At 46.8% G+C, this 22671-nt stretch overlaps 1 protein-coding gene across 1 annotated transcript in view; it reads right to left on the reverse strand.

Moving 5' to 3' along the window:
* LOC146185584 (acetylcholinesterase-1-like) overlaps positions 1-22671 on the reverse strand; it is a 50167-nt gene continuing 27496 nt past the window's right edge. Inside the window, exons 2-3 of the mRNA XM_084605560.1 lie at positions 14052-15987; positions 1-182 (exon numbers count right to left, since the gene is read on the reverse strand). Coding sequence (XP_084461686.1) covers positions 35-182; positions 14052-15967 — 2064 coding nt within the window. The 5' untranslated portion in view covers positions 15968-15987 and the 3' untranslated portion in view covers positions 1-34. The remainder of the gene's footprint in view (positions 183-14051; positions 15988-22671) is intronic.

The raw sequence follows: 22671 nt of genomic DNA on the forward strand, positions 1-22671 counted from the left end.
TTGATGAGATGCTAGGGGGATGTTGCAGTCTACGTTACTTGAGGATGAACTTTTTCCAGAAGCGGCAGTGGTCCGCGTGCAGTCCTTTGCCCAGCCTGAACCGCCTGGGACTCAATTCCATGTGCACAGGATTGAGTTCCGAGTATCTGGGCCATTGTGTTCCGTTCATCTCCGGTGGCTTGCTGCGTGAGGACAGAGGAGTTAGTGTCACCGAGGGACAGCACCTGTCCGAGCCCCTCTCTCCTCTCTCCCGTTCTCTGAGTTTCTACAGCCTTGTCTATGTAATACAGTGCGTTCTACGTCAGATATGGCAAGAAATGATTTAGTTAGCTTGGGTGATTGGGCCAGCTATTTCGTGCGATGTGAAAGCGCAATATGCAAGTACGAATACGAAGGCGAGGCACGCAGCGACAATTTTGAACCGATAGCTTAGTGGAATATCGCTTGCAAAACATATGCGGAACGCGCGTGGACTCATGAAAAATAAAGATCGCTAGCAACACGCAACAAGCAAGCAAACACAATGGCGTCAACTTCTACTTATATAAGAAAATAATGTTTTTGTTTGTAATGCTGACACCCACGGATTGCTCCCACAGTTATCAATAAATTTCAAAATTTCACGTTCCCAAGTTAGGTCTCTTTCCTGCCTGTGCAGTACAATGATCTCTTCAAATACAGTATGACAGGGGCCACCTCTGCAGCGGGTTCTAAGATGACCTGACATGATTTTCAAGTTGTACTGAATCTACATTAATCGATCCTTTAGAGAGCGGGAAGTTTGTCTCACGTGGGCTAAATAAAAAGTTAACGAAGTACAGTACACGCTTCCTACTGAACATTAAAAAAAAAAAAAAGAACTTCTGCAGTGTTCCTTGCCCATTTGGCTTTCCGGCGTTCCTGGCTCTGGGAAGCTTGCACTACTTTTTTGGAGCTTGAAAAACTACATCGACGTGCACTCGTGTCCGAACTTTCTCCACGATGTGAACTATAGTTTATTCACAGTGCATACCGCGTAAACTAGTGCACTCATGCACAGTATACTGCATAAAAATGTGCACCGTATACAGATCGCAGGGTTTACAATGGTTATTGGCACCGCAGAACGAATCCTTCTGCATCGCCAAAAGTCTAAAAAAAAAAGAGCAGAACGAACTCTTTCTTTCTCTTCTCCGAAGCTTTGTACATTCCAATATTTAAGAGACGCACATGACTTAGACATGCACTGCATAGCTAGACACAAGCTGATTGATCTGTAGATGTCTGACAGAGGCTACAGGTAAATAATGACTTCCAAAACAAACTCCTTCAAGTATTTTCCCATTATTGGCCATTTTCCTCACTTATACCGTGTAGTTGTGGGCGCTGCTTTTATCGGCTGCTTGTGTCAATAAGGCAGGTCGTTCATTTCCTTCTACGCTCAACGGCGATGAGCGGCTTTCCTGCTGGAACCATGCACGCGCTCGAGGGTACTTTGCAAAACTGCGGAATTTGAATCTCGATGAAGCCGCCAATCGATCGATCGATCGATCGATCAATCAATCAATCAATCAATCAATCAATCAATCAATCAATCAATCAATCAATCAATCAATCAATCAATCAATTGGTAAATAAATAAATCTATCCACTCATATATCTGTCAATTTCAAAACGACAAGCGGCTGGAGCGCAGCAGCCGGTGCCGATGCCAGGCGAGCTCCGAGCGGTGCGCTTCACCGCAGGTCCCAGAGAGCCGACCTCGATCTTTTGCCTCTTTACCGGCGGCGAAGCACGTAGTAGGCGCCGAACGGTTATATAACCGCCGAGAAAACAAGGCCGGCTCGAGCGCACGATCGAGTAACCTTGCAGCACGCCAAGTGAGAGTGAAGCGACAACCGTGCAGCACCCCACACTCGCCCTTCCTACTTGGCTATGTGGAGCACGTACCGACGGCGGTGGTTGCCGGACATTTCCTCGAGCCCTTCCGGTGGCGAGGAGGGGCGACGCGCGCGTGGGGATAGCCCGGCCGCTTAGCCCCGATTTGGTTACGGCGGCGTCGACAGGGGACGATGGCCGTTAGCCCCACGGCGGGCCTTCCCCCGTGTTTGTCTTCCGAAACCACTCTCTTGCAGCTTCCATTTATTTCACCTCGCAGTCTGTCTTGCGTACTGTAGGGCCCAATGCTAAAGGAACGCGGTAGCGCGTGACCCGCGCTCCGAACTGCGTGAGCACAAATCGAGGTGGAAAATTCACTCTGCATTCGCTGAAAACAGGAGGTCATTTCTTCAGAATTTAACTTTTATAATTTCTTTGTTATAAAACCTACTTTCTTTAATGAATGCTTAAACTGCACATGCCGTATGTTAAAAAATAAAGCCTCGGAGGAAAAATGTGCCTGTTTTCGTAAACCCATTCCCTCTTGACTGACGGCCGCCATTGCCATTTCCTGTTATGATCGATTCAGGAATTTGAAAAAGCACACACCCGCATGCACTCGCATGCGCACGCACGCACGCACGCACGCACGCACGCACGTAGACATTAGAATGTTGATATTACACTTTTCTTCAAGCCTAACACCAGATATGGGAGGCGAAGTAGTGCTCTAACTAAAGAACCATTGCACGATTTGAAACATTGCTAAGCAAATTTACATCACATGATGATGTGGTCAGTTAATTTGACGGTTTCTAGATAAGGTGTTCCTTCAGAGACCAATCCCTTAATAAGTTTACTCCCAACGAATGTAAGCAAGTGGATGAGGAGGCAGAGGTTGTACCTACTGGAAAATTAAGAGTGTACTTCGGCCTCGAAGATCAAACCCAGCCCCTCCCGAACACAAGGTGGAGTTCAAACTAGTAGTTCTTGGTAAGATAAGAATTACAGGAATGTGTCTGAGAAATCTCAAAATGAGCAACAAGACAAAAAAATTATAAGGGCTACGTTGTTCGGCAACTTGAAAAACTTTTTCCTCAGATTTAAAATGAGTGTGTGGGCGTAGCCGAAATAAAGATTAGAAGAGCTCACAGTGCAAATCACCAAATCTGCTCTTGAAAAGGCACAGCAACGCACAGCAGGGAAAACTAAAGCGAATAGCCCTTGCTTACCCGTAAGGAATTCCGTTGCAGTGAGTGGACTGTCAGTGGGGACTATTTGAATAGTGTTCAGCATCTCGAAGGGCGGGGAAGCTTGGGAAACTTCCGAATTTAGGAACCGAGATGATAACCATATTTCATGAGTCTAGACGTCTACCGGCATGTAGTTGCGATGATTTGGAAACGTCACAAAGGAATCAGTTAAGAGGCCCCAATATGCGCGCATGCTATTCTGCAAAAATTTCATTTGCTTGTAAAACACAGATATTTCCGCTTGGAGCCATGTACAGAATTCTATCGTCGCTCGTAGCTGCCAAGGCGCTAACTTGCAGATGACTGCTTTTTTTTTTTTTTCATGAACGTATATTTTGTGTATATTTTATCCTGTGGTTCTCTGCTTTGGTGTTTGTCTCTTGCGCTGTTTTCCAGTCAATATGTTCCACCAATTCACCGGTTTGGCTATAGTGTTGATATTTTGCATGTTGAAAGCAAATCTCAGAAGATAAAATGCGTCATAATAGTACATGTTATCTAATTTTAGACTGGCATTGCTGCTGATCTGAATAAAGGCTGCCTGCCTATACATCATTTAATTCGCGTTGAATACTGAGCATCACTGGCACGTGCAAAACTTCCGGAAATACAAGATGGCGGTCTTCGACCGTTCGTTCTATAGGTCGAGTTTTATTGCAGGAACAAGAAAGCGGCGCATTGATGTTCGCTATCAAAAATTTACCACGGCAGACTTCTTTCGTAGGAGCAGCATATTCGTCACACCACCATATCCCAGTTAAACCGGTTCGGGAAAGTTGCGTCGACTAAATAACGCTGTATCGCTTCCCTAAGCAGAACAAACTCATCACGAGAATTTCTTATCACCCGTTGTCGCGGAGTCGGGAAGTCGTAACTTTTGCTACAGCCTCTGTTTCTCGCAGTTCTCCCAGGCGTTATTCCACATTCCCCCCTGCCGCTCCTCGATTCGAGGACATCACCGTTCACAAAGACGGCCCGTGCTCACCGCAGCACATACAATCGCGGCACAGAAGACTGCCGTGACCTCCAGCGGCAGCCCACCGACGAGTAGGGCGAACTAAGCCGAGCCGGAAGTAATCGCGCCTTGGCGGGGCATGCAGACGAGACTGCTTATTTCCGTTCCCCCACTTCCCGGTAGCTGAGGCGATCCGGCTACATGCAGCGCGTGAGCGTTTTGGAATACACGTGTTCGGGGATTTCTCGAAGTTGAGGCAGTGGCCTGGCTTCATTGACCAGAAGACACCAGCGCCTCCGGCGAAATACATAACCATTCCTCGCCTGCATTTTCATTCGATGAATGACCGGCTGATTTGTTGTCGATCACGCACTTCCTCACTTTTGTCTATTTCTACTCCATGAGTTTTCGATCGGAAATAAAGTTGAATAGATGTCAACTGCCTAAATTTCATTCCAGCGGCCTGACAGTCTTCAAAGGGATGACCGAATTACCCTCTCTCTGGTGAAAACTAAGATTTATTAAAGTCTGCATCTTTCGAACTGAAAATCAATGGCTTCTATTATTTTGTCTCTATATCTGTTAATGTATAACTTCTATCTGTGTTATTTTCTACAAGTTTATAGGTGTATACTGGAACGCAGTGGTGTGTGAATGGATTTATGCACTGTACAATTATAATTGCCTGAAAATACATAGGAGGACCCCTAAGTTCCGCCCTGAGAAGCGACGACGTTAATGGCTCGTAGCTTCAGTGGTGTCCCTACCAACGCAGTTTTCTTTCTTCGCATTCACACACTCGTTAAACTACTCGGCTTCAACCAAGCCAACGCCACAGACACCTCCCCCTCTGTTCCGCTGCTTAGTCATTGTACCTACGTAGCCTAACTGTGCGCTTTTCTTTAGATTATCTGCATAATCTATCTAGAAGGCAGAATTCCTAGGTTCTTACTGAGTCTTTGTTCCCCATACCTTTGTATCGCCAACCTTATCATGATTTTGTTGATACTAGGGTTTTAAAGTGTGTCAAGCGCATATGCACTCAGCCTGCTGCAGAAACGTTTTTTTTTTTTTTTAATTTGCACGGCACACATCAACGCTTCCTGTTAAGGCATGGCCTCATGCAAAGCAGATGCTTGTGCAAAGGCCGGTGATTGCCGCATTTGTAACACGCCAGAGACTATTATGCAGTGCAGCTTTATGCACTGCTGTGATGCTGTTTCTGAGATACATTGCAGCGGACGTTAAAGTACATTGAAATCACGCCGTATAGTATTTGTTTTTGGCCCATCCAGAAGAACTGTGATGTGCCTTATGATTTGTTTATGTTGATGGCACAATTTAGCTTTTGGAAAAGCCGAATGATGGACCGTCATGCTGAAACACCACGATCATCGGAGGTTTTATTCCGAGAGCAGTACGCTTTGGTGCGGAGACTGTATGCTGCCCTGGAAAAGCCGCCTAGTTGGTTACCGCATCTCGAAGCTTGTGTGTACCTATTCCAGAATTTTAACATCTGTTATGGCGGGAAATACTGGTCTATAGCAGGCTAGTATTATGCAGCCCGTGATTTGAGGCGTTAGCTGTTTTATTTTTTGTTCTTCAGAAGTGTTTAATAATAATAATAATAATAATAATAATAATAATAATAATAATAATAATAATAATAATAATAATAATAATAATAATAATAATAATAATAATAATAATAATAATAATAATAATAATAATAATATCAAGGGAAAGGTGCAGTATCAGTCACACTTGTTCTGTGGATATCTGAACAAGGTGAGAGTGCTGTCCCAGCGTGCTGTTACGCGTGGCGCGGATTTCTCACACAGCACTGACACTGCCAGAAGGACGACGGCTGCACCGCTGAATGAGAGTCTTTTCACTAGCACCTTAAAAAGTCACAAAGAATTTCCAATGAAATACTCGTGTAATTTGTGGGTATCTTAGTCCCACAGAACACTGAGTCTCTTATATGTCAAACTTCAGAAAAGGTAAAAGATAGTCTGTAGTCTAAATGCGGCCCGAAGGAGTATGCATTAGGTATGTGAACATTTATGAGAACAACAATGCCACATAAATATGTAACTGCAATTTAAAAGGCTATGACCATCTCTGCTGACAGCTTGTGTACCTTTCACAGCAGCAGCACCTTAAAGTTTGAATAAGTTCCACAAAGGAAGAAATCACACTTTTCCAAGTGTGTCTTGGAAACGCAGTAGCGTTACAAAGAGGTAGCGTCTCATAGAAACACTGAATTCCGGACTGAACGTATTCTCTGGGCTCTAGAATACGACGAAACCACATAATGTCATAATGCTGCTTAGAAAATCTGAGTTTTAAGGCGTATAGCAGGGCAAGAATCGACCTCTCCTTTAATGCGCCGATGCAATAGTCCCGCCATTACGCAACAAGAACGCTTCCTCCGCCCTTGTACCGGGGTCTGTATACTGCGTTATATTGTCCGAGTTCTTTCCATCTTGTTCCTTCTTTTCCTCGCTTCTTTTCCTGTTGCACGAAGCCGCGCAAACAGCATTTCGCTCGCACAGTGGCCGTCTACCCCTGATTGGGGTCGGCGATGGTGACGCGTACGGTACTTCTTCTTTTGCCTGACCTAAAAACGTAACGCCTGATCCGGGACCGACAAGGCGGAAGAAATGGCTGAGCCGTGATACCCGGTCGCGTCGCTGTACCAAGAAAATCTCCATTGATCTGCCTATTGTGCCGACGAGTCGGTAGCGGCCTGGATCGTCCCCCGCCTTTCAGCGGCCTCTCCCGTGCATGTATAATTGGAGTGGTTCCGAACGCCACAAATAACGGACTCCGAAGAAAACTTCCGCCGTTTACTCTAGCCAAGCAGGGCGGCCTATGCCTATTTCTTTAATTGTAACTGATGCCATTCAAACTAGATGACTGCAGTTTAGACGATAGAGTAACGGTACTGTGAAAGTTAGGAGGGAAACGGAAACAGAGCAAGTAAAAGAGCCACGAGAAGACAACCGCCACTGTTGCCAGTAGCGTTCAGTGTGATAGCACGCCACTTAGGTAGGCATGTTCGGTTTGCATAACTATCACCAACGAGTTGCATTATTTTAGTGCGCTGCATCATTCTATGCATTGGTTGCAATGTGTGCTAGGAATGTATGAGCTAGTTTTGAAGAGGACACATTTGGAAAAAAGGATGTACATCATTGGACAGTGTTTCTAAAGATAGAGCATGCATTGTCGTCATGATCAGCCAACTGGACCGTGCGATAGGATTATTAATATTCCGCGCAAGTACTTCTTCGTGAAATACTCAAGATATCGCTTATTTTTGAAGACATGGTCCTGTTTATTTTCTTCTGCGGCTGCTCCTTCTCCAGTACATTATATGCTGTTTTTTCGCCAACCACCGGCGCCCCCCTTTCACGACGATGTCTTGTTGATGTATGACGATTGTCTCTGCTCGTGAGCTCTGCCGTTAAAGGCAGCACGCAACACTAATGTCGGTGCTAAATAACAAATCTCGAGAAGATTATACCACAAAAACGCTTTAGCTCTGACGTCAGATGTTGCTCACCAGTCGCGCTGATTTTGTGTTGAAAAGTTAACCAAACGACTAAGCCGAATACCAGTACCTGCATAAATTACTCTGTTACTCATCATGCTCCCTCTTCGTAAGTCTACGTTAGGGATGATGTGTGAATGTGACTATGCGTAGTAGGACAAGAACCATAAAGCACCATGTGCATGAGTGGGACAGCGAGTGACTGGTCGATCGGTTTGAATAATTATATAAATAATTAATGAGTGGGGTGAGTGAGTGGGCGAGTGAGTGAGTGAGTGAGTGAGTGAGTGAGTGAGTGAGTGAGTGAGTGAGTGAGTGAGTGAGTGAGTGAGTGAGTGAGTGAGTGAGTGAGTGAGTGAGTGAGTGAGTGAGTGAGTGAGTGAGTGAGTGCTTGAGTGAGACAGGGAGCGAGCGAGCGAGCATCGCAGCGAGATTCGGAGTTAGTCTTGTGCGAACCCCTGCTTTGGCTTCTTCAATCGTACTTGGGATGGGAATGAAGTATCGAAAGAAAACGATTGGGAAGGACGTCCACGAGCTGTCGTTGCAGTCAGATCTCGCAGATGAGCAAGCTTCGCGTCGTGAAAGGAGACGACAGGAACAGTATTTCTTAGCACTCGACTATGACGCACTTTGCCTTTTCTTTTTCTGCGCAGTCTCACTGCTTTCTCCACCCTCCGTCTTGCAGCTTCTTGGGTTATCTTCACCACCTTCTTTCTTCTTCTTCTTTCTATACCCGATCTTCCTTCCCCTGGCGACAGCGCATTCGCAATGCTCACCGGAATCCCCCGCTCACGGGCCTGGATTGCGCTCCTTCGTTGCGTTGAAATGTAAATTTGCCGAGACGTAAGAGGCTCTGGCGCAGCCGCGCACGGAATCACGGAAGAGGAAAGGTGCGCCATTCCTCCTCGTAGGCGCTTGTGCTGCCACGCGTCGCACGCTTCTCCACTTCGTGCCCCTCCACACGTTTTCAGGATGCTGTGCACGGTATTACGCGGAGCACTGAACTACACATGCGTACATACGTTGCGTACAATGCGTACAGCGCCGGTCCAAAATTCCAGGTCACAAGGTTCATTTTTCTAAAACACCGATGGGATTCTACGGAATCCATAGAAATCTGAAGGCACAGGAAAGGTACTACGACAGCTGTTCCTACCCTCCGGATGATTGGAACTTCAGTGGTAATACAGAAGTCCTGCACGGCCCAAATGTATACACCCAGTGACACAGTTATGCCTTACTAAGGCTGCACAAAACTGTACAACGTTCGAAATTCAAAGGTAAACCATTGAAAGCTGTACATGTTTTAAAATTAGATTGAGGAAAGCGCCGCACGATATATAAAAAGAAGTGAGAAGCAGAATTAGGTAATATTAAAGCCGCATTCACACTGGCGAGTCGCTGAGGTCAAGTCGAGACTGGCGAGTCGCTGAGACCCGAACAAGTCGCCAGCGACGCGTTTGCAGAAGTCGCTCACTGACCGATTTCTTGCGGCGCGACTTCAAGCCGCAGAGCTCCTCAGCCAATCCGCGGCGCTTCCGCCTAACCCGGGAGGACTGGGAGGCGATCCTGCTCGGCTGCCACGACTTACAGGCCCAACAAGCCTTAGTCGGGCGCGCCCTGGCGGCGGCAACCGCCACTGGCGTCCCAAACTATTGACCTACACCTAGTGCTTGTAAGGGCCGGTCTCTTATGGGCTGATCCAAACATACCTCCTGGCCCTTGTATAGCTTATAAATGTTCTTACCACCACCACCTCCTTTCTGCGGAGTAAAATTCAAGATTGCATGCGCGCGTGTGCACGACTTACTGCGCACGCAGTTGTTGGGCGCACATATCAGGGAAACTCTTGTATTCTGTGTAATGCGCTCGACGCTTTGACATGAGACGATTTTGATATCTGCTGCTTCGCGACACTGCAAACAAGGGCGCGCACACCACCTGTCTGTCTTTGTCGAACGATAGTGATTTTCGCTTCCGAAACAGCCCTGCATATGAGCATAACCACGATATTATCTTCCTCGATGAAATATGTGGATATATTCGTACCTCAAAGGAGTGCGAACTAATATATCCCGAGCCCGATAACAGATGAAAGGGACAGAAAAGGTGCGAAAGATGGCTTTTCATTGAAATATTGTTCGGAGAGAGGGTTGTTGTGAAGCGAGTCGCACGCCGGTGTAATCATTCGGTGTCGATCGGCTCTTGTCGCAGGTCGATGAAACCCTATCGCGCGACCCTCTCGAGTCGCCAGTGTGAATGCGGCTTGAAGAGAGCTGTGTGAATTGTGGAGCGAAAAGTAGCTGATGATTCCTTAAGCTGAGATGAAGGAGAAGAAGCACGCCCGGGTGGGGCATGAGATATGGAGGACGACCAATGAATGGCCCAATAACGTAATTGAGCTGTTTTCATCAGGTCGCGGTGGGCATAGTTAAATTAAAATAAATGATAGATGGTTTCGTGTTGAATTGGACATACCTTGTCTGATGATGAATATACGCATTGCACAAAAGGAAAAAAATTCAGCCTTCCAAGAATTACAGGCATGAAATATTGTACCGCGTGCAATCTTTCATTCAACGACAAGTTGGATGCCGCGCTTTGCTATAGCAACGCGCGCCTTGAAATCAGTGTCAGCAGTTAAAGAACAGCATTAGCTGCTGTGATTTCTGTAACTTTCTGTCTACCCTGCGTGCTCAGAAATAAGTGGTACACAATACAGGGGATACTGAACAATATAAACTTAAAGATTTATGCACGTTTTAGCGCTTGGTAACAAATACCATGAAGCGGAAGTTTCGTGAGCCAAAATTAATGTAATATCAGGAAAGCATTACTTTGAAGATTACTATTACAATTTGCGTGCTTAGTTCAGCCTGTTTCAAATATGGCTAACGTTGCGAATGACATCAACATGAATTGTTCTATTTCAGCTACTGGAATATATCGGGGAATAAACTCCCGCAAAGTCAGCTTCAAGTCTAATAAAATGCCAGGGTAACTAAAAAAGATTGAAATATATTTATAAGCAAGCAGTATAATACAGAATAAGGTATAAAAAAAGCGGTTCCCGCATTTTAGCTTCCCTTTCCTTGTTTTCTGGCTCTTCGTGTGATTTCTTTTTTCTGTGTACGTTCACGGGGGCCTATCTTCACTCGCTCTTTTCAGGAAAAAAAAAAAAAAAAACTGTCGCTTCACACGCTCCGCAGATTCGATGCACTTCAGGCTCCGGCGAGGGAAAGATTACGTAACCGCAATTCCATCGGCGTGTTCAGTCGAGCGCTTAGAAAAGCCGAAGGTGGCATCTAAGCAAGCGATCTGGCACGCGGAACAACAACACGGGCAGTGGCGGGTGCATCGGTCGTGCTGCCAGGTCACCGCTAGCGCATCGTTGGATAAGACAAGTATTTATAAGCGATGACCTTTTTTCTGTTAAATATGCACTCTCAGGTGTCAGGTTGGATGCAGCAAATCTAAGCCACCTGAGCCCCGCCGGGGTGGCGCAGTTTTTAGGGCGCTCGACTACTGTGCCCAAGGATGCGAGATCGTATTCAGGCTTCGGCGGCCGCTTTTCTGTGGAGATGAAAAGCTAGGCGCCCGTGTGCTGTGCGATGTCAGTGCACAAGGTGGTCGAAATTTCCTTAGTCCTCCACTATGGCGTCTCTCATAGCCTGAGTCGCTTTGGGACGTTAAACTTTATAAACCAACTAAACCAAACCTAAGCACTGGGGTGCCTTAATGCCAGCCAGTTGCCAGTTCCTTGGTATCACACCGGATGCTTTTGTATTTCGTCTCCATAGAAATGCAGCCGTCATCATTGGAATCGAACCCATGAAAGCACAGCAGGTGAATGGAATATCCTTCTGTTCTTTTACGTCATCGTAAACTGGGCACAGTTTGAAACATAGCCTCGTATACAGGAAGCTATGTCCGAAAGCATGTCAGCCTGACGATGCTGCGCTATTCATGCCTTGCAAAAAAAAAAAAAAAAAAAAAAAAGAAAAACACACTTCGGGGACTTGACTGTCTATCGGCATAAAGCTACGGCAAGTAAAAGGCTCTTACTTTGTATCTGTATTCCTGTTGTGCTAACATAAAATTTCCTTTTTTGCAATAGGAACTACGCTAATACTTTATAGCACATGACAGCAAGCTTCCAAATGCCATGACTCTCGGCGGCCATTTTTTACTTAGATGTGAGCGGTACGCATGCATAATTTGTGCCGGACGCGGTAAACGCACCGAATGAACCTATGTAAGAAAAAAATGCTAACCCCCCTTTCAAAAACAAAACCAATGACCCACCATCATCGCCACCACCGCCAAACTACGTTTACTACTCAATGAAAGCGGTTTCATATTTTCTCCAACTGCACTTTCTTGTATCAAACGTTTACCCTTGCAAAGAGAAAGAAAAAGCTGCAGCTCCTTCTTCTGCCGCAAAGTTCAATTTGTTCTTCCAGGCTTTATATGCCCTGCTGGTTATTCACAAAGTGCCATACACCAAAAAGAGCTGCGCACCGCTAAGGCGCAGATGCCACAAATGCGCTGATAGTAATCCTTCACACACAGAAACCACTGGGTGTCCCCGATTGCGCTCCTCTCGACTTCGTGCCCAGTTGTTCGGCCGACCATTCGGGTGATTAGATAAGCGCACGCACGCGGGAATTTAGCTTGTCGCGCCCTGCGTCACTTTTTGCGGGTATACCGGTTCTGTTTTCGATCGATAATTAGTGAGAAACGATTTTTGGCCGCGAGCGCGTACCGGCATCGTATAGTTCGGCGCTCGGGCGAAGACAGGAAACGACTATGACTGTATACCGACGAACATGACACTCGTTCCAGTGGAATAATCGGCAAATTCCTACCCTTTTTGCCTGTTCCTTTCCTCTTTCGAGATCACACTAGTTTAACGCAAGAAGCGCTCTCGTTCTGTGTCTGTAGGGGGCGTTGCAGGCCCTCTTGATGCTTTCGGATTTGCATCAATTCACCAAAGAGTGACATACTTCACTATTCGAAATTTTAACGCGATAACTTCCCTATTTGCAGAAAATCCGCAGTCGACATTGTTCGCGTTGTTAGCGAAAAATGACGGGAATGGCAGTGGCATGTCATAGCTGGCGGGTGAATCGGCCGAACACCAATTCGTAGATGGATTGTGTGACCTCACGAGACCACATGACATCACGAAGTTGTGAGGAACTGCCAAATCGGATATCTCTCTTGAGGTGAGGAGGAGGACATATGAACCAATTTGCCATGGGCCGTGGATGCCGAGTCAGGCATGAAACTCCTAGGCCTCGTAAGACTTTAAACTGGGCCTTAATATGTACAGTCTTTGCCAAAATTTTCCGACCCGAGGTGTTCGCTTCTAAGCCCTGTAGCGAGGCTCTTGGAAGCAATGCTGGAATATAATAGGCAAGTTAGAGAAGAATTCGGACGAGATTTGTCATCTAGGAGGTTTCGAACGCCGGAGACATGCAACGAGCATAGATACGGCGCTTAGAAGCGAAACCCTTTAACCGTATACTTTTGAAAAAGACAGTACGTTGGTGCTCGCTTGCGATAGGTTAACGGGCTAGCTTAGGACTGTATACTAATAAGAGTATGTGAGACAGCAGATGCGCAATATTTACAGAATGTTAATCAGGTGAAAAGAAAGTAAAGGAAAGAACGCAAAGGGCGCCAAATACGGTAGCCGCCAACGTTATCGCGTCATACGCTAAACTCGGACCTTAAATCTCCCTCAGTATTTTTGTTCCCATAACGTTTTTTTCGTCGGGATTTAAGAAATGACGATTTAGGTGGTAATACCGCTGCTTTTGAATTAAAGCACGATACTTCGTATTGCACAAGTGTCCGTTTCTTGAATATTCTGTCATCGTTTATTTGCGTTTCTGGACTCCTTTCTTTTAAGGCACTCGGGTAGTCTGGTGCACGTCTTCCATTTACAAGACATGTTGTTTGCTTCAGTGTGCATTTGATGTATTTTGCGGCCAACAAATGTAATGCGCGCTGGTCACTTTTGGTTACTTTTGAATATCTACAGTCGCTCGGCCTATAAATTGCGATCAATAATAAATAGCTGCATTATGCATTCAATTTGCACTTTAATCTTGTTCATATAGTTACTACATAACCACACTAAGGCCGTTTAGTCGTGCCGAATAGCCTACAGATTTGACAAATTAGCAATTCGGCTAATAAATTGCCTATGAAAGCTGGCTTAAAGACCGACTACTGCAAGCAGCTGACGAGCATTGCAATATACAATAAAAGCCATTGCCATGTGCAAAGTAATGTTAGCGACTGACACAGTATATAGCTACCTTACGGGTGGAAAGAAACGTACAGACAGATCAATTGGTATGATAATTCAAATATAACTCGCAAAAGAGCCTAAAAATCTTACCCTCGATTTACTTACCCAGTTTTAGCGAAGGTGAGCCATATATCCATAATTTGACGTGAGAAGGTTACCTCCTCTTCCGTGAACTGCTCGGGGAACCTGAGGGGGACACCAAACACGAACTCCACCTCATCAAAATGCGCCGTTCCGAGCCACTCCGGCCAGTAGCTGTTGCTTGGCCGGTGCGTAAAATGATAGAAGTAGACACTGTTGTTGAACTCCGAGTACACTTCACCATAATAGATAGTGGGGCATATCTGGAGGTAATCGCCGATTGCTTCGATAAACGCATTCCGCACACTCGGGTAGTCTCGATCCTTAATGTTCTTGAAGTAATGGTCTCTGATGTCTCTGGTACCAGTCCGGATGATGTACTGGAAAAAGAAGATGAGGTAAAATGCTGCTTCGTCCTTGGTGATGTTCGGCGCAAGGCCATTGAGAAATATGTAAGGGAGTGTGTTGGCAACGAAGATGCTGCCTTCGTCTTTGTTTACGCCCAGGAGGACATCCGAATCCTTGAAGAGTCCTTTGCGAAGAGCCTCGTGCGCGTTGATTGGCATGAAGTCGTCACCGTAACGGGGATGGTAGGTTAGTACTCGTTTGCCCAAAGCCTTCTCTGCAGTACTAAATAACGTACCAGCGTCGATATCGCGTAGACAGCCAACCACATCGTCGGCTTGGGCTTTGTCTTGGAAGTTGTGCGTGGAGTTGGCGCATTTGAAGATCTCCGCGAATTCTGTCGCCTTCTTGATTCCGTCAGCTGTGTTGTCCGGAGTATCCCACAACGGACTGCCACTCTGCAGTATAACGCGTTTCACCATGGACCGGCTCATCGGAGAAATCAGATGTAGCCCAGCTGACACAGCACCGGCGCTCTCACCCATCAATACTAGGTGTTCGGGATCAGCACCAAAAGACCGCGCATTCTCGTGTAGCCACTGTATAGCAAGGTGCTGGTCGTAGAGGCCCATATTTCCGGGGATATCCTCACTGTCCGCGTTTAGAAAGCCCAGCGCCCCAAGCCGGTAGTTCATGGATGCCACCACGACGTCGCCGTAAGCCGCCATTACACCCCCGTCGTAGAACTCCCAGTCTGTAGCCCCGATGTTAAAGCCACCACCGTAGATAAAGACAATCATGGGTTTTAATCTTGCAGGAACCCTTGTCGAGTTATGGCGAGCAGCATCCGGAGTCCAAACGTTCAGATGAAGGCAATCCTCGCTCTCAGGCCTCCTGCTGGCAGCCCAACTCCACGTGGACGTGAAGGATATATGGTAGCATGGCGGCCCCATCTGTGTAGCGTCCAGGACGTCTTCCCATGGTCTCACTGGAAGTGGTCTCTTGAACCTTAGCTCTCCCAGTGGCGGCGTAGCGAAAGGAATGCCAAGAAAGACGTCTAGTTTACGGCCCAGTACCTCTGTTTTGAAGCCAGCCACCTTACCGGTTGTAGTATGAACGAGTGGGCGGCCGTCCTCAGTGATTTCTGGAGGTCGAGGTGTAGCCAGCGGAGATGTAGTCGTTTCAACTTCAACTGCAATGCCAATGTCTGTCACGCTCAAGACTCCGATATTCGTCTCCAGGTCGTTATTGCCGCCGCCTCGGTTTGGTGTGTCCGGTGAAGAGCCCGCCGACGGAACAAGATAGGCGTCCGGTAAAGGATTCGGCGGAGCTAGCAGGGATTGCGGTGCCCCAGCATCCCCGTCGGTGTCGCTAGAAGCTTCGTCGGCCACCGCGACGACGTCATTGCCTGGACCAAGGATCGTTAGGTCTCCTTTGCGCTTCTCTGGCTTCGGTGGCGGCCTGTCCTGGCCCGAATCCTTTTCAGACCCAGAACTAGCCAGGAGGTCGGGCGGGAGCTGAAGCACCAGGGTGGCGATGGAGATGGCGATTAGGCACACTAGTCCGAGCAGCAGGCACAGCACCCATGTCCGCATCTCGCCTTTCGGTTTCCACTCTGCGCCAGGGAGGAAAGGCGAGAGTTACGCTTCTTGCTTTAGTGTTGTCGTGATTTGTGTAAGGGGAGAAGGAGGCGCTGATAGGGAAGGAAGCGGGCCTCGACCCCCTTCCGGAAGGTTGTGCGGCGGACGAAAGTCGAAATTCTGGCGAGAACGAGAGTCACCAATGTAACAGGGCCTGATTTGAGAGTCAGATGGCAGCCTTCCACTTACGTGTGCGCTATATTGAAGCAGCGCACCATCTACGACGGCGCCCTTTCCTGCTCTTTTTTTTTTTCAACATTTTCACCGCCTATTTCGCTGTAGCGAAGGTAGCCACGTGCACGAAAAAATTCACATGACTGCGTAGTTCCTGCATGCGGTTTTCGGCTATTCTAAGTATATTTGAACATATGAATTAAATGTGGCTGCAGACCTACCCCTGCTTTATAAACGGAATCGAAAAGCCATCTCTGGCACCGGCCGCAGTTTTGTTTACTTGGTCTGTTTCTGAGGGCATGCGAGTAAGTGCCAGTGAAATGTCACAGCTAACGATGCCACTTAGTGTAACACATAAAAAAATCGTATTGGATGTTCAATGAGCCCAATGTCCCGTATTTCACATTACGGTGGAAGTACTGTGTTTCACACGACGTTAATAGCAGCCTAATTTTCTCTGCCTCCTGCTTAATTTTTTGCCAGTTGTTGCAACCAGAAAGTATTAAGAGCGCTTGAAAGGCCTGTTTCGCACCTTAAACCATCCCTATCCTTGAATTTATAGTAGATAGTTCTGTATTATCTTTTACTTCTGCATTGAAAATACCGCTTTGGTACGTGCCCCCTCCCCCCCCCCCTCCATAATGTCTCGAGAGCAACGATAACAATGGCCGAATATTCTATATTGCACTGTAAATGTTTTTTGTGACTCGGTTAATAACATTAAAGCGAATACAGCTTTTTTTTCGCTCCTAAAATCTCTGAGAAAGAGTTCTTTGTGGAACCTTGCCAAATAAGTTCTTTATTATGGTGCACATTCGGTGGAAACATGTGTAAAACAAAACACGCAAGCGCTTCATGAGATTTGCAAGTTTTTATATTAAAGCGAAAACTTCGTACGCCCTGTTAGTAAAACACTCGGCGGAGGCAGCGGTGTCAATAAAAATTGGTACCGAAAAATTGACCTGACATCAACGAGACTCGGACGTGGTTGCAGTGGACCTGCAGTTAGCCACTGCAATATAGATTTTTTTTTTACCTCGCGCACAGGCTGCTGGCGCGCTCCTACTCTCGGCACCAGGCGGCACAGGTGGGCGCGCAATTCCCAGGAACTGCGAGTCGCCCGGACGTCGCGCGTAAACTGTGTGTTTGTGTGCAAGTATTCCTTAATTCTGTATTTAACGCACTCCGCACCCTATCGATGTAGATGTGTGTTTTGCATCACGGCTTCCATTTTTTCTTATGTCAGATAGTTCTATTTTGAAGGGCATTAATCTTCCCTAGTTGACGCGAGATCCCTGCTCTGTCCACCAGACAAGTTCGGAATTCAAAATTACAGTCATAAGCAGATTTATGCGCTCTTTTTGTCTGTTCTTTATGTGCAGTAAATGCATTGTGCGGCGTTTATATTTTTCATTTGCTTTGCAAATTTCTTTCTTTTTTTTGTTTTTGCTCAATTTATGTAGCCGTATAGGCGGCTGTGGGTTGAATGATGTTTAAGCGAGACGCGTGTTCTCGGTCAGTCACCAATGGTGCTTGTTCACCTTTCCCAAGCGGCTTACGCGACGTTTTCACACGCAAAATGTTTCGAAATAAGATATGCTCGTTTTCTGGCCGCACTGTCGGGAAAGGTAGATTCTCTGTTATATACTTATTCCAGCTAACACAACTAGTGCATCTATTCTATGCCCACAGTGGTGACTTTGTTGTTAGGGCGCTCGTTTGCTAACCCCGAAGAGGAGGGCTCGATCCATGCCGCGACGGCCGCGTTTCGATGGAGGTAAAACGGGAGGTATTCATGCAGTGTGCGATTTCAGCGTATTTTAAAGAACGCCAGGTGGTCCGAATTTCTAGGTCTCTCCATTACGGCGTATCTCGAAGCCGATGTCGCTTTGGGACGCTAAACCTCATGTACCGTATAAAAACTAACCTTAATGCTCCGGCTAGCACCAGTTTGTGGCTGTTATTTTGGCATGTACTGTACGGTAATGTGGCGACATGCGGTGACGTGCAGGTACAGCACTTTCATGGGCGCTAGATTATCCAAGGGTAAAAAGAAACAATCCTAAATCATTCATGTTTATAAATATAGTGCAAAAAAACTTGCCTCTGTTAGCTCTGCGACTTAGATGAACGCACAGCGATAAGTGGTTGAAGTGACTGATGCATTACAAAGCAAAGGGCAACACAGGCTAATCTGTGAGGTTTGCTTCAGCTACAGGAAGGCTGAAACGCGAATTTGCAATGGATACCAAGTGATCCGCACGCACACATTAGTAATCCGTATAATTGTTGTAAGACGTTTCTCGGCTAACGGGTGCCAAAACGCATTACCATGACTGTGTGCTGAACGCCAGCACTATTAAAGCAAATGCCAAGCTAAATTGGATAACAAACGCGTCAATTTTAACTCCGTAACAACGCAGATAAACTTGCTGCGACACAGCCGCGCGGTAAAAATATCGTATACAATCATTTTCAATTATTTAACGCCATAATGCTAGAAAATCGCGGCCACCGTACAGGTGCGGAAGCGGAGATACCGCAGCCCCGCGGTCCCTAAGGGAACAATCGGATGGCAGCACGCCGGTATGCTGAAAATGGTCGCGCGCGAAGGCGGCTCTAAAATTCGATCTATATACGTAACTACTGCTAAGCCAGACTAATCCACCTTTTATTACACCTCTTAATTCGCCTCAATCCATCTTTTAATTTTCTAATCAAGCTCAGCTATATTTCGCATTCACACCACGTGAGCCCCCGCCACGGTGTTGCAGTGGTTAGGGCGCTCGGCTGCTGTGCTCAAGAGGGATCAAACGCGGCCGCGGCGGCCGATTTTCGACGGAGGCGAAAAGCCAGGCGCCCGTGTTCTGTGCGATGTCAGTGCACGTTAAAGAACCCCAGGTGGTCGAAGTTTCCGGAGTCCTCCACTACGGCGTCTCTCATAGCCTGAGTCGCTTCGGGACGTTAAACCCCACAAACCAAACCAACCAACAACGTCTAAACAGACTTAAATATCCCTCTTAACTTTAACTGGGTTAAAGAACGCGGGTAATGATAAGCGTATCAAGCGTATTGCTTGAAACTTTGTTTCGATATATTGATGGTCTTATTCGCAGGAACAATTGCGCGCCCTCTCTTTTAAGTAGAACCATTCTGAAGTTCGATTCAGCATTGCACGCACACAAAAAGAAAATTAAGAGAAAAAAAAAAAGAAACATCGCTCCAACTGCTCCCGAATCTAGTATTATTAGAAGCGGGAAATGTGACATATAAGGTCAGTAGTTAAAGAAGTTAAGAATTTGAAAGGTGGAAAGTACCACATTAATCTGATTTATGTGCTTGCATGTACGCGCGCATACTCATGCACACACACGCACACAGGGGCGCAAAAGACACGACATTTTTCGGGGCAGTCGCCTTTTCAAACAAGAAACACCTGTTTGCCGCTAACTTTTTTATACCAGCGACGTTCAAACCGCCTATTGTGTGCTGTCGCCTGCCCATAGAGCATCTCCCTGTTCGGCCAGTAGTCCATCGTCGCCTGCACAACTCGAATAGCGTATTGTCGCCGCTGAAGAAATCCTACTTTAGAGTTCCGTGAGCTCAGCTAATTGTACGGCACTTGTCTGCCTTTCCATTAAGCGTTCAGAATCCTAGATTAGAAATACGCCACTAGATTAGCCATTCGTTTCATTCCGCTGTGGTTCAGAAGGGGAATTGCAGCAAGCAACGATATTTGTATGCTGATTCTACTCTCTCGTGAGAGGCGACGCGCAGTTTCCCAACGCAACTGCTTGCCCTGCTTAGTGTTGTATAAGGTGTTTCAATTTACACTGCATCCGCCGCGGACCACAGCGTTGCGGCCTTGCGCCACTTGTTGAAGACACGCAATCGATGCGTCTGCCTCGCACGGCCCTAAGCAATGGAGGGTCGGGAGCAAACAGAGGCAACGGGGGCAGCTTGGTGCCTCAGGTCTGATCTGGTCTGGTCAAGGACACGAGGACGACGCGATAGAGAGAATGTGGGCCGATGCGAGCAAAAGTGCTTGCGAAACGTCTGAAAGGCTCACGCGGGCGATGGAGCGTTTACATTGTAGGCTGCCTTACACCCAGCAAGGTGCACAGAATGAACTTAAGCTATACATCATATAGTGGCAGACAATGCGGCTAAGACAACGTCGCTGCATTTGTGTGGTTACAAACCGATATGAGGGAACTTAGTGCCCTTCTATAAGGATGCTTAGGAATGTAAGTGAACCTAGTGTCCTAGCGCAAGCTATGTTAACATAGTGTAGAGGAATAACATAAAAAAATTTATTGCTGTTTGGCCTCGTTTTGTACATCTTACGCATAAAACATGAATTCATGCCGTTTACGAAGGATCTAACAATCAAGCTAGTAGGAACATCACGTTTGAGTTCCTTTAGAGGTCCCATTTTATTGGGTCGAAGTGCTGCAATGAATTGCCAATGCGCGTCCCTAGTGTTCGTTGGGCTAAAGTGGGAAATATGTGCTCGGTACTGAGCATTGTTGTCACCACCTAAATTACATCAATAGCTGCAAGGACGTACAGACTTTGTCAAAAGTGTAGAGCCCGGGGGGTCTACTTCTGAGCCGTGTAGTGGCGCTGATATAGCACTACTGGAGGTATTTTTCATTGCAGAGGCTAGGACAAAAATTATTCTTACTATCAAGATATTTCGAACATTAGAAATGCATTACAAGCCGCACCAATTGGCTCAGAACCAGACCCCCTGGGCTCTACACTTTTGACAAAGACTGTGCGTGGAAACTAATTGTATACTGTGATCGCACTTCCGGAAGAGGCGAAAATAATTATTGCCCCTATGACGTTTAAATTGCGAGAAGTTTTGTTAGGCGTGCAAAAGATTTTCTCTGAAAACAAGCTTTTAACATTGTTTTAGAATCAAAAAGAGAACTAGCAAGCATGCATGCATGCAGATCACCTTGTGGGGCTTGTTCTCGCAGAGTGATAAAAAGAAAAAAATAATCCCCGCTAAAACTTCCGAGGACCGATGTTTTGTGTGTAAAAATTCATAAAATTTGCGCTTTTATGATAAAATACCCTACACGTGCACGAGCCAGGAGCAATCACAGCGACCTGGGATCTTTCAACCATGGAGGTAAAGCAACTGATACGAACATGAGAAATAACGCAAGTTCCCATTTTTTGTACCAATTTTCCCTCATTTTTTTTTTTGTTTCACCTTCAATCCACTCTTCAAGCAAACGATTGATGGCGGAGACTTAAGCTTCGAGTTAGATCCTGGTCACCTCTCAGTCTTTATGGCACAGGCGGTACAGGTATGCTAATAGGGAAGGGGCAAGGAGCATACAACGTACTTCGTGCATGTGATTGCGTAGCTACATATGAACGCACTCGCGTGTACAATTGCCTTTGCATCAGCCGTATTTGTGCACACGCAACAGAGTTGTCTTACGCCGTCTCTTGTCTGTCAAAGCAATCAACCTTCCTTCCACGGGCGTGGGTCGCGTGGGTAACCTGCATACTTTCCCACAGAGGCTAAGCTCGCATACCCCTGCGTTTTGGTTCCATTTCATCAAGCGAATTTGTCTTGCACTCGAGGAGAGGCCTTGTAACATTTTCTTTCCTGCAGTTGTGACACGCCGTGGCAGTCAGGGGTCCTGTTGCAACTTCGCGTGCGCGTCACGTAAGATAAACCGGATCGCATGACGATTGTGCAGCCTGAAACATTTCCCCCGCCCCGTCATTTATTAGCAAAAATGCAAACATGAGCAGCGGGGCTCTTACGCTTGTATGCGCACCGCATGGACAGTCTTGCCGCGAGGCTCTCTTGGTTGCTGGGAGCTCGTAGCAGCGCAGTACCCTCATGTTATTCCGCAACTGCTTCCAATACACGGGTGCCGTGAAGACACGCGGACGGTTCACACCGGGCGGCAACAATCGGCAAATCGAACCGGTTGCTTGTTAGGCAAGCAAGCGTGTCTCACAGAGCAACAACCGACCGCACCTTCCGGTCCTGAGACGTGGGATACGAAACGCGATGCACGTGAGAAGAGCTCGCCCGCTGAGGTCAAGGCTCGTCCGCGGAAGAAACCGGCCGCGAGCCGCTATCTCTTCAGCCTCTTGGGAACTCGGCAAAGCAGTGAACCTATCTTTTCAAGAGTACACATGCCGTTTTACTTTGTACTTCTTCTGCTAAGCCCACTGCTCCCTTTCCTGCGTGCCGCTTTGGGCTTTCCAGTTCATTTTCCAGAGCTCGTGTATTGTATTACGGCTCTCGCTGGAATAAGGGTTACCAGTCCAAGGCCAGATGACCCTCTCACGGATGTACTAAGTCGCCTGAGAAGGCGTCCGCGAACATTCTTCTTGCGTGATTGTGTCAGTAAATTCACAAGATCACTGAGATAACAGGGGGAAGAGAAACAATGCAATGCGCGGCAAACCGCATTGCATCATTTAGTTTCGCGACTAGTGGGAGT

This window comes from Amblyomma maculatum, chromosome 6 (assembly GCF_055883805.1).
Source record: "Amblyomma maculatum isolate TAMU_Amacu chromosome 6, ASM5588380v1, whole genome shotgun sequence".
NCBI classification, from domain to species: Eukaryota; Metazoa; Arthropoda; class Arachnida; order Ixodida; family Ixodidae; genus Amblyomma; species Amblyomma maculatum.